General features: G+C 37.7%; 1 protein-coding gene across 2 annotated transcripts in view; it reads right to left on the bottom strand.

The window, feature by feature from the left end:
- Nucleotides 1–14170, bottom strand: part of FTO (FTO alpha-ketoglutarate dependent dioxygenase) — a 335307-nt gene that overhangs the window by 160392 nt on the left and 160745 nt on the right. For both annotated transcript variants that reach the window (XM_054048746.1, XM_054048745.1), the window contains one exon: nucleotides 13685–13809. In XM_054048746.1, the coding sequence (XP_053904721.1) occupies nucleotides 13685–13809 (125 nt within the window). The remainder of the gene's footprint in view (nucleotides 1–13684; nucleotides 13810–14170) is intronic.

The following is a 14170-nucleotide window of genomic DNA, read 5'->3' as shown; positions in this document are numbered from 1 at the left end:
AATTTCCAGGGGAAAAAAGAAAGTGACAATGAATCTATGGTAGCACCTCACAAATGCACTTTTCAATAATTTCTACATGCAGATGCCTCCTTTCCCCCACTTTGAAAAGGTTTAAAGGCAGAGTGCTTATAAACTAAGGTCTCACATACCAAAACTTCATTATTTTGAAAAGTTTGCTCGGGGACATTATAAATTATCAAAAATCATTAAAATTGAATTACAGCTGTTAAAACAAATGAACAAACTGCATTTTGTGGTGCATTGTCCTGGCCGATTTTTATTATTGTGCCTTTTCTCCTTAAGTCAGTTCACAACATTTATTAATTCACAATGGCCCTGTGTATTTGCATCCGCAGCACCTCTGACTGTATGTGGAATTGCACAAGCACCAACTTTCAGTGTTCATTCATCTGCCCTCCCAGCTGTAGGCAACAGGGGGAGATACCAGTGACTAAATATGGGATGCTTTTAATAGTGTGAAAGTGCAGAGAAAACTGCGCCATCCGAAAACCTGACTTGTAGTTAATAAAGACAAATGCTTAGGGGCACTCCCAAAGCTTGAAAGCTTTCAATACTAACTCATGATCCAGAATTTCAAAGGAAGAGCCATCAGCAATAAAAGGGCATTTACAGTAACTATACAAATATGCTTAATGAAAGTCTCATCTACTTGTGAGCACTTTGTCTTTTGTTTTTTGGGTTTTTTTTTTGAAGCCCCCAAGGGCTTGAACAGAGTTTGCAATTCTTGTGAGAAAAAATTTTAACAAACACACACTTCATAAAAATAATCCCAATATAAAAACATGCTTATGTAATGCCAAACTTTCATACAAATTACTTAGCAATTAAATCTCACCTCATCAAATTATGTATGTGAAATAAAAAGGAACAGATGTGCTCCTCCAAACCAACCCCTTCCTACAAGTAAATTAACAATCATTTTACAACCCAGTGAGTTACTGGGTGTGTGCGTATGGTGCTAATCATTCCCCCACACTCCCCACCACCACCACAGCCCCAGCGTAACACTGAGTTATTTATAGAGTTATCTATCTCAGACTTTGCAGATGATGCCTAACATCATGACAACAGTGAAGAGAAAAGGTCTCCGTACCTGCCTAACTAAAACAAGTTTCTGTAAAGTAATGAATAGAGACAGCTTGGGGACCATCCACCTGCACTGCCTGCCTTTTACTGCCTGCAAAGCGAAACCACAAGGGATTGGCAGAAGGTACTTGTCTGACAGGGCCAGGACAGCCTCTCTCCTCAGTGACAGTCTGGGCCTAGCGTCTTAAACCTGACCCACCACAATTCCTTCACAATGCAGCAGCAAGGCAGCTGACAGTAGCAGCTGCACCTCCTAAGCGAGATGGATGGAATTTTCATAACTAGTTCCCCAAGTTACATTTTACCTTCAAGATAATTTATGAGCTGCTCTGGAGCCTTGAAGAGACAATATGCTTGCCATAAAATTAACTGTAACAGTCTTGTAGGTTATAATTAACACTGGGAGGGTAGCACCAACTGGATGAAACACATGGCATAATTGATGGTGAAACTGGAAATTAAGGAAGCTAACAATATCATTACAGTGCACATCACTTTAGTGAAACCTATTCTTTCCGGGCGTTAATTACACTCTCCTTCTAATATACACATTGTGATGTGGAGTGGATGAGTGTCACAGCTAGGAGGAGGTAGATTTGCTGGCAAGGCCACCTTGCACCTGGGCTGATGTATATATTGTTTTCTGCCTGGAAGAGAGATATACATGTCAAAGCAGCAGCAGCGCCTGAACATCTGGCAGTCTGACCACTGTAGCTTAGAGATAGATGATTGCTCAAGCCTCATAGAATTTTTTATTTTCTCTGTAAGCAGTATCCTTTTTCCTGTAGGAAAAAAATCCTCCCTGAAATTTCACTTAATGGCACACATTATTAATTTAAATGACTTGCATGACTAAGAACATTTTAACTTTACTTTTACATTGCCACAAGTTAGCAGTGAATTAAGATTTTCCACTAGTGTATTATCCTCCAGGTTTTTTACATTCGCCTTTAGAAACACTGTAGAGTAATCTTTTTAGCATCTTGCCTGTCAAGGGGATACTGAACAGACGTAGAGATGCTAGTGAGCTAATTAATCAGAAATAATTTCATAAACTGCTGCCGTCTTTGAAAAGGATAACATGCCATTCATCCACCCATACCTAATACTCCACTCTCTAACCAAGACGGAAGGAACCATTAATGCAATATATTTATTTGAATCTCTCCCAAATTATTTTAATGTAACTCCTTTTTTTTTGTCCCTAGACAAGATATTGGACAATGTTCAGATAAATGGTGAAACAGTGTCACCTACAGGCAAGCAAAGCTATTAATAACCCAACTCCCATTCTATCACTTTGCAACTGACAGCTGAATTTAGGCTTCATCTATAAACTGGGAAAATACATTGAAGGGGAAATGTCTAAGATACACTTGGGACACCCTGATATAAAATAAAATTACTGTTCTTTGTGAGTGGCAAATCGTCTGCTAAGATAAGCACCGTGTACAGTGAGTGATTAATCCATTCTAGACTGGACAAATTGTTAACCTTTCATCTCCAGGGCATCTCCTCAAATCAACCTTGACCATGATGGTCAAAAATCATTCTTATTAAAGGATCTGAAAACTCTAGAAAGACACATTTTGGCCTTCTAAGATATATAAATATATCCCCAGTATCAGACAAAAATACCCACAACTCATAACCTTTATTAAAATTCTGCTGAGGGTGCAATTAGTAGAGAGTAAAACACCTTACTTATTTACCACAAATCAAGATTGATCATATTAGCGGAAAACTAAAGATTGGTGAATACAGAAAAAAACCTGTGAATATTTTTTTATTATTTTAAAAGAAAATTCTTTTTACTCCATTTGTGTCACACTTTTCTGTTAACTCGGCACAGATATTCTAGCAAATCAATTTTCTGGCAGGAATGTTTGCAGAAACAGCAAATTTTAAGCAAATGTTGGAAAATTCCAAAAAGTACATTCTGAATTCATAATCACACATTCATGAGAGAACCCAATTCTAAATAGTCACTCTCATCCAACCAGGAAGCAGATACATATTAAATGAGCTGTGTGTTCGATCAAAACTAACCAATATGGTTTCAGCTTCAGATACATAATTACAATGACCTGTTCATAAACAACCTGCGGACCAAGAATTCTCCAAAATTATTTACCAAATAATTTCAGATAGTGAATAAATCTGAGAAGATAGCAATCTGCTCAAAGACAATTTTCAGAGAAAGTGGTGAAACTAATATAATGAATTATTTGTTCTGTTTTATTCACATCATATTTTGCGCCAAATTCTAACATCAGTTACACCAACCTTATAAATGTAACTGATGAAAAAAAATTACCAGTCTTTCAATGAGTCTGGTATACCCTCTCAGTATCAGGTTCAAAAGCTCTCAAGACTCTCTCTCTCTGAAAGCAGGCTACTCTCTCTCTCTCTGATAGCATGCTACTTTCTCTCTTTCCCTCCAAGCTCTCACCACCTCTGCTTTTAATTGTCTAACACTTTCCCCTAACTTCTTTTTCTATACTCGGCATATTCACTGCCTCTATCTTCTAAGAAATTATTTTTGGTCCATCTCCAACTGCCTGTGTTTATGATTTTGCCATTCTTTTTCTAGATGACACCAAAGCCCGTCATTAATATTCTTTAATAAGCTTCTTGCCCATGCATTATTTCTGCTTCATCACCAACCCACGTTAGGCAATTCATAGTATACTCAATATGGTACTATGAAACATTTCAGTGGTATTGCAACTCATGAGAATATTTGTTAGTAATTCAAAGGTATTGCTTTCCTTCTAAAGGTTTCCTTTTGTAGGCGTAGATCCCAAGAAGTTTCAGTGGGTTACAAAGTATTTTTCTTTCTACTACCACCTTATAATCCCTAAACTGTTTTCTCATTCATGGTCTATAGATATTCCCAACATGTCATTAGGACCATGGATATGAAAACAATACAGTTTATGTAAGAGGCCCCTTAGTCCTTATCTTTTTAAACAACATATCTAACCATAAACTTCACAAATGTTAGAAAGATGCCATCTTTGCAGCTACAGGGACTATACAATAGACTATATTTTTAAACACTTCTTTCCAGTTCGTCTCATTCCCCTTGGCCTGAGACCCAGACAAAAGTTGCTTCCCTTCCTGTCCACTATTGCGGACATGGTCCTCCAATCTGTAACATGGCTATCACCAGTATATATGTGATAAATGTGTAGATCTGCACATATTTATACACACACATTTTTAAATACATGTAAAAGCTCTTTATGAAGACGACTACAGAGCGATGTCCTCTCTTCATATGGAAGGTACAGAGCAGGCAATGGGTCCCCCACTCATTGGAAAAATAACTTGTCACAACCCTGGCCTGGAGAAACCACTTCTCCTGTTGAGGACATATTGTTCTGTTGCTATGTCCATTTGATTTTTGGTTTCTCTGAAAACATCAGCAAGGGTATAAATTAGTGTCTGTTGTGATAGTGGCACTATATTAAATACACACTTGCCTACTAGGACTGAAGAACCAATGCATTTTCTATAAGCCATCAAACAGCAATCCAAAAGGAATAACATTTTTGCACTACCAACCTGATCCACAATTGAACTAGTGACTGGAGATGAAAGGCTTTGTGTTTCATTATTAATTCCCAACATCATCGAGTCCCATATATGTGCTGAAAATTTAGTAACACACAAGATTAACAGTATCCAAGACTTAAGTCCTGTACTTGTACCTGTTCACTTATATCTTTTGCAATGGTGAAAATAACACAGAATTTGGCTGACTGCATTTAATTTCCCCATGTTATCCCACAATTTTTCCATATTAACATTATATGCTGATTTTATAACCCAGATCCTCAAAGTTCAAATAGTTTTATACTACATAGAGCTAAATTTAATACAAAGATAACTGTAATAACATTAACAATAAAGTCCCCATAGGATAAGGCATCTGTTCTTGGAAAGAAAAGGTAGTTCCATCTCTAGCCTCATTTAGTCCCAAACTTCTATTTTTAGACAAAGTTTCAGTTTGTACTAAATTTGTGAGCTGGTTTTATGGAGATATTCGGTTCTGAGGCATAAAGGACACTCTGCTAAGGGCAGAGGAAAATAAGAAACCTCAATGGATGGTTTCAAAATAAACCTATGACATTCTTTCATTCACTGGGCCAATCATTCCACATCCCTAGCTCAAAATGCCAGTTCTTTAGCTGAAGAGCAACAGAGCAATAGACAACAGTTCCATATATACACGCACACTCCTGCTTTTCGCCTCCTCCTTGGCCTCTGGCAGACACCACTGTCTGTAGCAAGAAGGATGACAGCTGATGCTAATGCCACTTTGTGGTTCAGCTGTCAGATGATGTAGCTAACACTCTGTCTCCACAGATTATACATTTGTCACCTCTGTGATACACTTGATCTCCACCATCCTGCAGCCTGAAAACCCCATAATTTCTGTTCCCTGAATTCAGATCTGCAAGTGGGTAGTGAGTACACTGTTGCCAAATCACTTCCTTGCATTGCAATCATGAAATCTTATACAAATAAGGAACGGTCACTAGTGCTGACTTTAAAGCCTTGTCCAGATTACTTGAATTCAGACCAATGTATAATATTATAATATTTTATTAACAGGCAATTATAGGTACTTTTCCATCAGAAAATGAGCATTAAGCGCACTCCATAAAACTGCAGCAATTTCAACAAATTCTCTGTTAGGCAAAAAGTTGGCTCTCTGAATCACCAACACTGCTTTTTGGCTTGGAAACTTTAATCATGCTGTAATGAGAGCTAAAATCTGTGTCACTTGCCAAGCAATTGGATCTGTCTTTGAAGACCTGGCAGACACACATAAAGTGGGTATGAAATCAAACAAAAAGTGTCAACTAAGATTTCTAGATGACTATATGATTTCTGTCTAAATTTGGGGTATTATCGCTGTCAATGCTACTCATGAGCTTCTAAACTCTAAAATTGAAATAAAGTAATCAAGTGGCTTCAGAGCAAACAATCTGTACAGTTTGCTGTAATGAAAGAGCCTGCAAGGCTCATAAAAAACAGAGTAAGTAACTGGGTCTCAAGTTTTGTGACAAACTTTTACAATAGACATCCCTAAAATGCCATACAACGTGAGTCCTCTCAATGGATTTTATACTGAATCTATAAGGTCCTTTGCACCAACTAAAGTTTTTCATGAATTGATCGCATCATGAGGCAGAATGCAGGGTTATTTGTAAATATCCACAGCTTTTAGACGCAAAGTCTTTTCAAGGTTAGAGGGTCAAGATAGTTTCAAAGAAAAAAAAATCATGGCTGTTAAACAGCAGTATTTAATCAAGCATCATTTCCATTGTTCTTTAGAGTACTGGCATCTACTGATACCAAGCCTGGCTGGTTCAAAGGCTTTTGAATAGAAGAAACACAGGTGAAAGACTAAAGCAGAAAACAGGAAGGGTCACAAGAAGCAAAAGAGCTGGCAATAACCAATCAAAGAGATGGCAAAGGTCACCAAGGACAGATGACCCTCAAACACAACATGAAGAGGATTGACACCTTCACTGAGGTCTCAGAGTTTTGTATTCATTTAAAGGCTGTAAGTTTGGACTTTCAATCTGCTTTACAGAGTTTTCATGATGTATGTACAATATGCACTGCCAGCGTCCATACCACAAAATACCTTTGCCTTAAAATAAGTGATATTAAGAAAACTATGCTTTCCACAAGTTTGCTTTCTGATACAAAGTGGAGACTTGAAAGTCTTGCTTCTTTTTAATAAAAAGAAAGTCAAGTCTGCTCTTCCTTTACTTTTCTTGGAGATTTGTTAGCCACAGTATCCAAAATGGTGAATATGACTTGTCCTTGTGGCACTTGCAGGTAGCACTTCTTCAGCAACAGTTCAACAGCTCCTGATGCTAACATACATTGTCAGCACTGGATTATTTTTGTGGTATAGACAAGCCTATTGGGGATGTCAGAGATGTGCAGAATGAGCTCTCAATTTAAAAAGTAGGAGTGCTGAATTCCTATAAAGAGAGATTTTCTCCTACCTGTGTTAGTTAAACAGGCATTAATGAAAACAAACAAAAACTAAGAGTTTTAAATAATCTGAAAACAAATCTCCCCTGTACTCAATCAGTTTTGTGTCTTTGGTACTTGAGATCTATCCATCTTGGATATTTAAATAGCTCCTATTACTGTATCTGAGCAACTCACAATATTTAATACATTTATTCTCACATCATACCTGTGAGGTACAGGAATGTTATTTTAATTTTACAGATGGGAAACTAAGGCCGGGAGAAACTAAGGGCCAGATATTTGAGATAGGCGCCTAGGTGCTTTTGAAATTCCCATGCAGCATCTTTAGGCACATAAACATCTTTCAAAATGTGTTCTGGTTCTAAGTGATTTGCCCAAAATCACACAGGAAGTCTGTGGCAAAAGAGGGATTCCCTGGGACTCCCAAGGCCCAGGCTAATGCCCTAACCAGTGGACCGTATTTCAGGGTTTGAATCTTTAGATCCACAATACAGGCCTCTACCACTTGAGCTAACAGAGTAAGTACTAGTTCTCTGTCCTTCCAGAGGGTCTTCCTGGGTAGACAAGTTCTGAAATTCTAATGTAAAAAAGACGCAGGAAAAAAAGAAAACCTTTAGGACCTTCTTCATATGTCATGAACCAACAAAATAAGCCAAATCTTCCCACTCATCCCTCAGCCTCTTTGGATGGTCACTGTCAACATAGACAACGCTTCTTGAATGTCAGCTTTACATTATTATTTTTATTACTGTAATACTTATGAGCCCCAGTCATGGACCAGGAATCCCTTTGTGCTAGATGCTGTACAAACACAGAACAAAAGACAGGCCCTGCCCCAAAGATATGATCTAAGTATTTCTATTAATCTAAATATTTCTGATGTCACTAATGCAGAATGATAAACAGTCAGGTAACTCCAGTGTAGCGTGAGGTAAATTTGTTTCAAATTAATGGCATGCCTTGAAAGAAAGAGAGTTACGATGATTCTTATTTAACATTTGCATGTAGTGCCATAGGCATTGACTAGCCAGTCAAGTGGGACCATTTCTAGAAACTCAAATTCTTCCGTTTCCTGTTGTGAAAAGCATGGAAAGCAAAGGTGAGGGGGGGAGGAAACATTTTTCAGATTGAGGCCAGCTGTATGACAACTAGTGTCTGGTTATAGTCTCTTCTGAGATCTCATCTCGGGCAAACGTCATCAGCTGATAGTGACCTTACTGTTCGGTCTATTCATTGGCCAAGAACATTGCTTGATGCAAGGTCAGTAGCTAATAATGACTATACGATTCATAAATTAATCATAAGTGAGGCCTCCAAATGTGCTTTTAAAACCAAGATCTGGGTGAATAATTTAGCTTGCCCTTTTTTAGCTCAGCTCTGTCGGTGCTGAGGCAGGACTGGTATGTAATACCCTTACTACAGCTGTAGTTAGTACCCAATTTCAAAACCACATTCACTCTTGTTTGAGAAGTTAGAATATGGTTAAAATGGCAAAAGTTGCAGTGTACAGAACTTCAGAATTCCAGTCTGAGCTAACTGAGTTTTTGACCCACCTGGTGTTGGAGACACCCAGACTTATTGTTCTGGGTGAATTTAGTGTTTGAGCACACAGTAGCTCTTCTGGGTTGGCCTGGAATTTTATGGATGCCTTGAAAACCAAGGACCTACATAAAAAGCCTTCAGGCTGTACACAAAAACTTGGATCACATTTTTGGGTGGGATTTGGTGGTTAATAGGGGGTAAAAATAATACCTCTGTCACAGTCAGACCATCACATCCCTCATATTGGCATCCAGGCTCACTACTGATCCTTTGGGAGTGGAGGACCTATTTCATTGGTGCATCCATGGAGATGAGCAGACCCAAATGGGGTTCAGATTTCTCTATTATGGAACACTATACATCCAGTTGCCAATTCTCTCAGTAACCTCATAGGACATTATGATAATCTTTTGTTCTTGACTATTGATATGATCACCATAAATCTCTACTTTCTTTCTAAGTTTTGGCCTATCTTATTTACTCTGGTTCCAGTTGTAATGTGGGAAAGTCAATGGGTTGCCTGTGAGATGAACTCAAATTTCTCAAGGCTTGTAAAATTAAGCAGGGAGGTAAAGTAATGAACAATGGAGGGCTCTGATATGAAGGGAAATATAAAAAATGCGAAAATGAGGATGCTCTTCTAACTTAAGAGAAACTCTTCCATCTTTAGACTTTTAAGCTGAAAGATGAGGTAAAATCACATGTTCACTTGGACACGTCAAAAAAGGGATGAGTCAAAGGAGGTCAAAAATATATGAGCAGTTGAAGATAAAAGTGATGGGTCTTAACAGGATAGGAGAGAGTGGCCCATGGTTTGGAATAAGATAAATGAGAATAACAAGGAAGAAAGAACTTTGCTTAGCAGAAAGAAGTAGATAATGAGATACATGGAAGAACAGGCCAAAGCAAAACCCAAAGTGAACCCTATGAAGTATATAATCAGAGATGAGTGAAAAAATGAGAGGGAGCAACTTTTCCAAGTACTTTACTAAGACATACAAATTAGAGATAGGGTGTGAGTGTCAGGATCAAGAAAGTTTTTTGTTTGTATTTGCTTTTTGAGGAGTTATACTGACAAATTTAGTAGAAATGGGAGGATAATGGAAGTCAAAAAACTTATTTGCAAAAGTTGCATAACAAAAACCTTATACTATCTAAAATGTGTGTGTGTGTGTGTATATATGTAAAGTAACAAATGTAAAGATACTCTTATACAGTAACCTGTCTACCAAATGTTAGTTGTATTATCAGTCTCATAAAACGGATTTTCTCATTGTATTGTCCTAAAAAATGAATCAGGTGCAGTTCTTGGATTGTACTTTTTCCCCCTTTGGTCTCACTTTTCAAATGATAATTTCTTCCATGGTCACCATTAAATCTTAATCTATTCCAGCTCTCCGCATGGGTCAATGATTCTATATGTACTGTGGTTATTTTAAAATGTTTCCCTTTTTTTAACAAGAGAGAGAGAGAGAAGGCAAGTGCTGTCTAGAGCCAGATGGGTAACTTCACACTTCATTTATCAAACCCAATACATTAGACTCTGCCCTCTCTTGCCCACTATGCAGTTAAACATCCATATAATTTAGTAATAATTTTCATTATCACATGGTGACCCCAAAAAACCTCCACCGGTTTGCATGGTCAGTTCAAAATTCACAGCTGTTCTCTTTAGCCTCTGCTCACTACAGTAGATGCTAAGGTTCCGCCTGCTTTATTAGCTGAAGACTGACCTTTTGTAAACTGAGGTCAAGAAGGGGTCAGTTCAAAGGGCTTGAGCAGCTCTTTAACAGCTATAACAACCTGTCCATCAGACACTATCAAGCAGTATAAACAAGTATGAGCCTTTAGAAACTCTGGGTCATTTCTGTTAACACTTGGAGCACATTCACATAGTCTCACCTGAGATATTTTGGATCATTACCACTCAATATAGATTAATTTGCATCCCTGAAAGCCCTGTTTGGATAGCATTGTCTAGGGGTTACCAGTATGCAAAATGGCAGGTCATAATACTCAGTGTACTACTATGTGATCTGAACAGTTGTGCTGTTACACAAACACATTGTGTAATTTCAGCCAGTCATTATGCAGAATGCTGGCATAACTAAAAGCAAAATCCACAGGGACATGATTTGTCTGATTAAGACAGAAATTCATGTTAGTGAAATTCTGATACTTCTGTGTGGAAGACTCACAGGCCTGTAAAAGCACAATCACCTTAGAGCTGTGTTACTGTTCCATGCTTTTTTTTGTTTGTTTGTTTTTTAAATTAAGGTATCAGTGCCACAAGTGAACCTGCTGAAACAACAAAATGGCTACACTGTTCTAAGAGCACAGTAAAGTTTTTGCCAGCTACTCTCTTAGTTGACCTAAATTTCTTCAAGTTGTACTGTTCATAATGTGCTCTCTAATGTGCAATGTAAGGTAATTAGAGTCATCTGTATTTAACTTCCAGAGGAAAAAAAAAATCTATTATCTAATCTAGCTGATCCCCTGATAGCCTGCTGAAAGTAAAATACTGTAGCCTATTGCCTGCCCTTTGACAAGTGCTAATTATTTCCTGTCCAAGCACATTTTTCTCATGTAATTCCAAAGTACACAATAGACTGATCTCTAAAACACGGGCAGCACTGCTAGCAATGCGGCGGATGTTTTATAACTTTCACCACCGCATGGTTGATGGCTACCATAGTCAGTGCTTCATTCCAGACATCTAGCTGAAGCTTTGATGAGGTAAAGTGAGGTGTATGGTAACAGTCTGTTTATGTAGATCATATGGATGAGACTCTTAGATAGGTCACTGGGATGGGAAACATCAAATGGAAAAAAAGGATTATGGTTATTTAATACTCAAGGGACACTTTCTTTCTGAGCTTTCAAGACACCGTGCTCTTGAAATTTTCTTTCAGGTGTTTAGTTTTAAGGAGGCCTGCACTTTGTCTGCTTCTAAGCTTTCCCACCACCATCCCCCAAAGTACTTTAGCATTTTTGTGTCAGAGACTAGACTTTGTCTGCCACATCAGTGCTGGCTCCAGTTTCTGATTAAATTGTTAGTAGTAAGCAAAGGCCAGAAACAATGTAACCAGAGTCCTTTCAAAACAAGTCATTTTTTGTCATGATCCCTGATGATTTGGTATATTAGAAAATTATTGTTAAACTAAATGGACCCTAAGAAGACGTCAGTTATCACAACACTTTATTCTTTCCCTGTCTCTAGAAAGCCCACTATTTGGTTTAACATATGAAGAGTGTAGTGCTCCTGGTGAAGAAAAGCCCTTAGAGAGCTCTCCAGCTAATGACATCCCCCTCCTCCAACTCATTTGGTTTAATTTAATAAGACAAATGATGCAGCATCAGAGACTTTAAAAAACATCCAGGAGATTCTTTGGAAAGCAGGAAACTAAACGGAGAAGTGAGTGACATAACATGAGGAAATTGCAAACTACTCTTAGATAGGTATTTTTCATTCTGAGACCTCATCTGATTAATATCATAATGCCTAGCCCCCTACCCACTAGAAGAAACCTTACGAGACAAGGTCGCTAATTTGTTCAAATAATTGTTACTCTATTGTAGTGTTTAATCCCTGGAGTTTTTGGAGTGTTTCAAGAGCCCATGCAGTACAGCAATATTGAGAACAGCAAATCCAAATCAAACATCAGGTGCAGCAGCCTCTAATGACTTTTTGAAATAACTGAGGTCAAGTCTACAGAACTTTCAGTCACATGAAGCACTATATTAAGGGTACAACACAATTCTCCTAACTGGCACACACACCACTGGAAACAAATTCATGCCAATGAAGCAATTACCCTGAATACCACAAGTGTCACAATAATACATACATTAGGCCAAAGTTTGGTCTTACATGCAAATGCAGGACTCCTATTGATTTTAATGGGAGCTGTGTGCACATATCAAAGGGAAGAATTTGGCCCACTTTTGCAGTAGATGTTTGTATTTATTTAATTGATTGTCTTAAAAACAAGAAAAAACAAGAGATGCATACATCTGCAGCTTTTAGCTATAGAGCTAAGAAGCGTAAAGTAAAATTGACTCATTTAGTAGCCATTACCGGCGCAGGAAAGTGGAATGAAGAAAGCAAGGTGGCACGCAGTGGAAATTTACTCTAGTAAACACCAAATCACATCTGCTATAAACAGGTTTTCCAACAAGAACAGGCATGGCATTTCAAACAGGCTAAGAATATCATTTATCGATAGTCACTGAAATGCATCCCACTGAATATGTTCCTGGGCGTTTATCACAGTTAAAGGAACACTGTCAACTACAAATTTAGACAATTAAAAAAAAATGTGTTAAAAGTAGTTTCAGTTACTGAATGCATCATGGAACCTCCTTACCCATTTTTGTCATTTGGCTGAATCAGTAAAACTGCCTATACACAAAGTGTTGCCGCATGCAAAAAACAAGCCATCTGAAGGGGAAAAAATAGAGGATTCTCCTCAGCTTTTTTCAGCTATTGACTGTAATCCTGTAAACACACTTGTCCATGTGGAGTCCCACAGATGTTATCTGGATTCTGTGTAGTTGTAAGCATCAACACCGACATATCTAAAGGCAGAGTTTGTACCACAGTACTGTTCTGTTCAGGCTCTTATACTGAGCCTATCACAACCATGAGACATTAGCAGGTATTATTTGTAACAATAGTAGGGAAAACCTTTTTCGACAAAATGTGATTAAATTGACAGTATCCTTTAAACGGGCATGCTGTTTATCAGGGTATCAATTGAATAGATTGCTGTATCCACATAGTAATACAACATCACACTGTTAAATCAACTGTGAAATCATATATAGTAACGTTTGACTATTTAATTCACACAGAAATGTAACTGGAAAAGCAAACAGTAAAACGCTTTTTTAAAAAAGACTTGCCCAGCTGTTTGTTTCCCTATGTGCATCTTTATGAGAATAGTTGATCATGTGTTTTTTTTATTTCAAGGTCTCACTATATTTTCCTTTTCCTTAGGGCTCTCACCTTGCTGTCCATTCTTTGCGTAGCTCCTGTCGCTCCGTAAGAAGTGGCAAGAAGCAGCTGATGATTTCATTCCTTTGTTCCATGGTTCGTTCCCCTTTTCCAACTTCACCGAGCACCAGGCTTGTCTGAAAGGGAAAAAAAACATAAAAAATTATAATCCAAAAAAGCATAAAATTAATAAAAAGCCCATAAGCAAATAAGGACAGTAAATCAATGGTTTTTTTTATTACAGTTGCACTGCTGACAAATCAATACAGTAAATGATGGTCAAAAATGGCCACTATATATTTGGTATTTAATCAATGTACATGGCACATAAGGTAAACCTTAAAGCTTCATTGCCTTAAGTAACACACCAAGATATTGTGCATTCTAGCTCTCATTTTCTCAAGACATAATTCCTTTTCTTTTGTGCTTTCTTGTATAAATAATCATTAGAAGTTATTTTCCTAATTTTTTTCTTTAATGTTTGCAGAGTAACACTGA

The sequence above is a fragment of the Malaclemys terrapin genome, chromosome 14 (genome assembly GCF_027887155.1).
Source record: "Malaclemys terrapin pileata isolate rMalTer1 chromosome 14, rMalTer1.hap1, whole genome shotgun sequence".
NCBI classification, from domain to species: Eukaryota; Metazoa; Chordata; order Testudines; family Emydidae; genus Malaclemys; species Malaclemys terrapin.
Note: the sequence above shows the minus strand (reverse complement) of the source record. Positions and strands in the feature narration are given on the sequence as shown.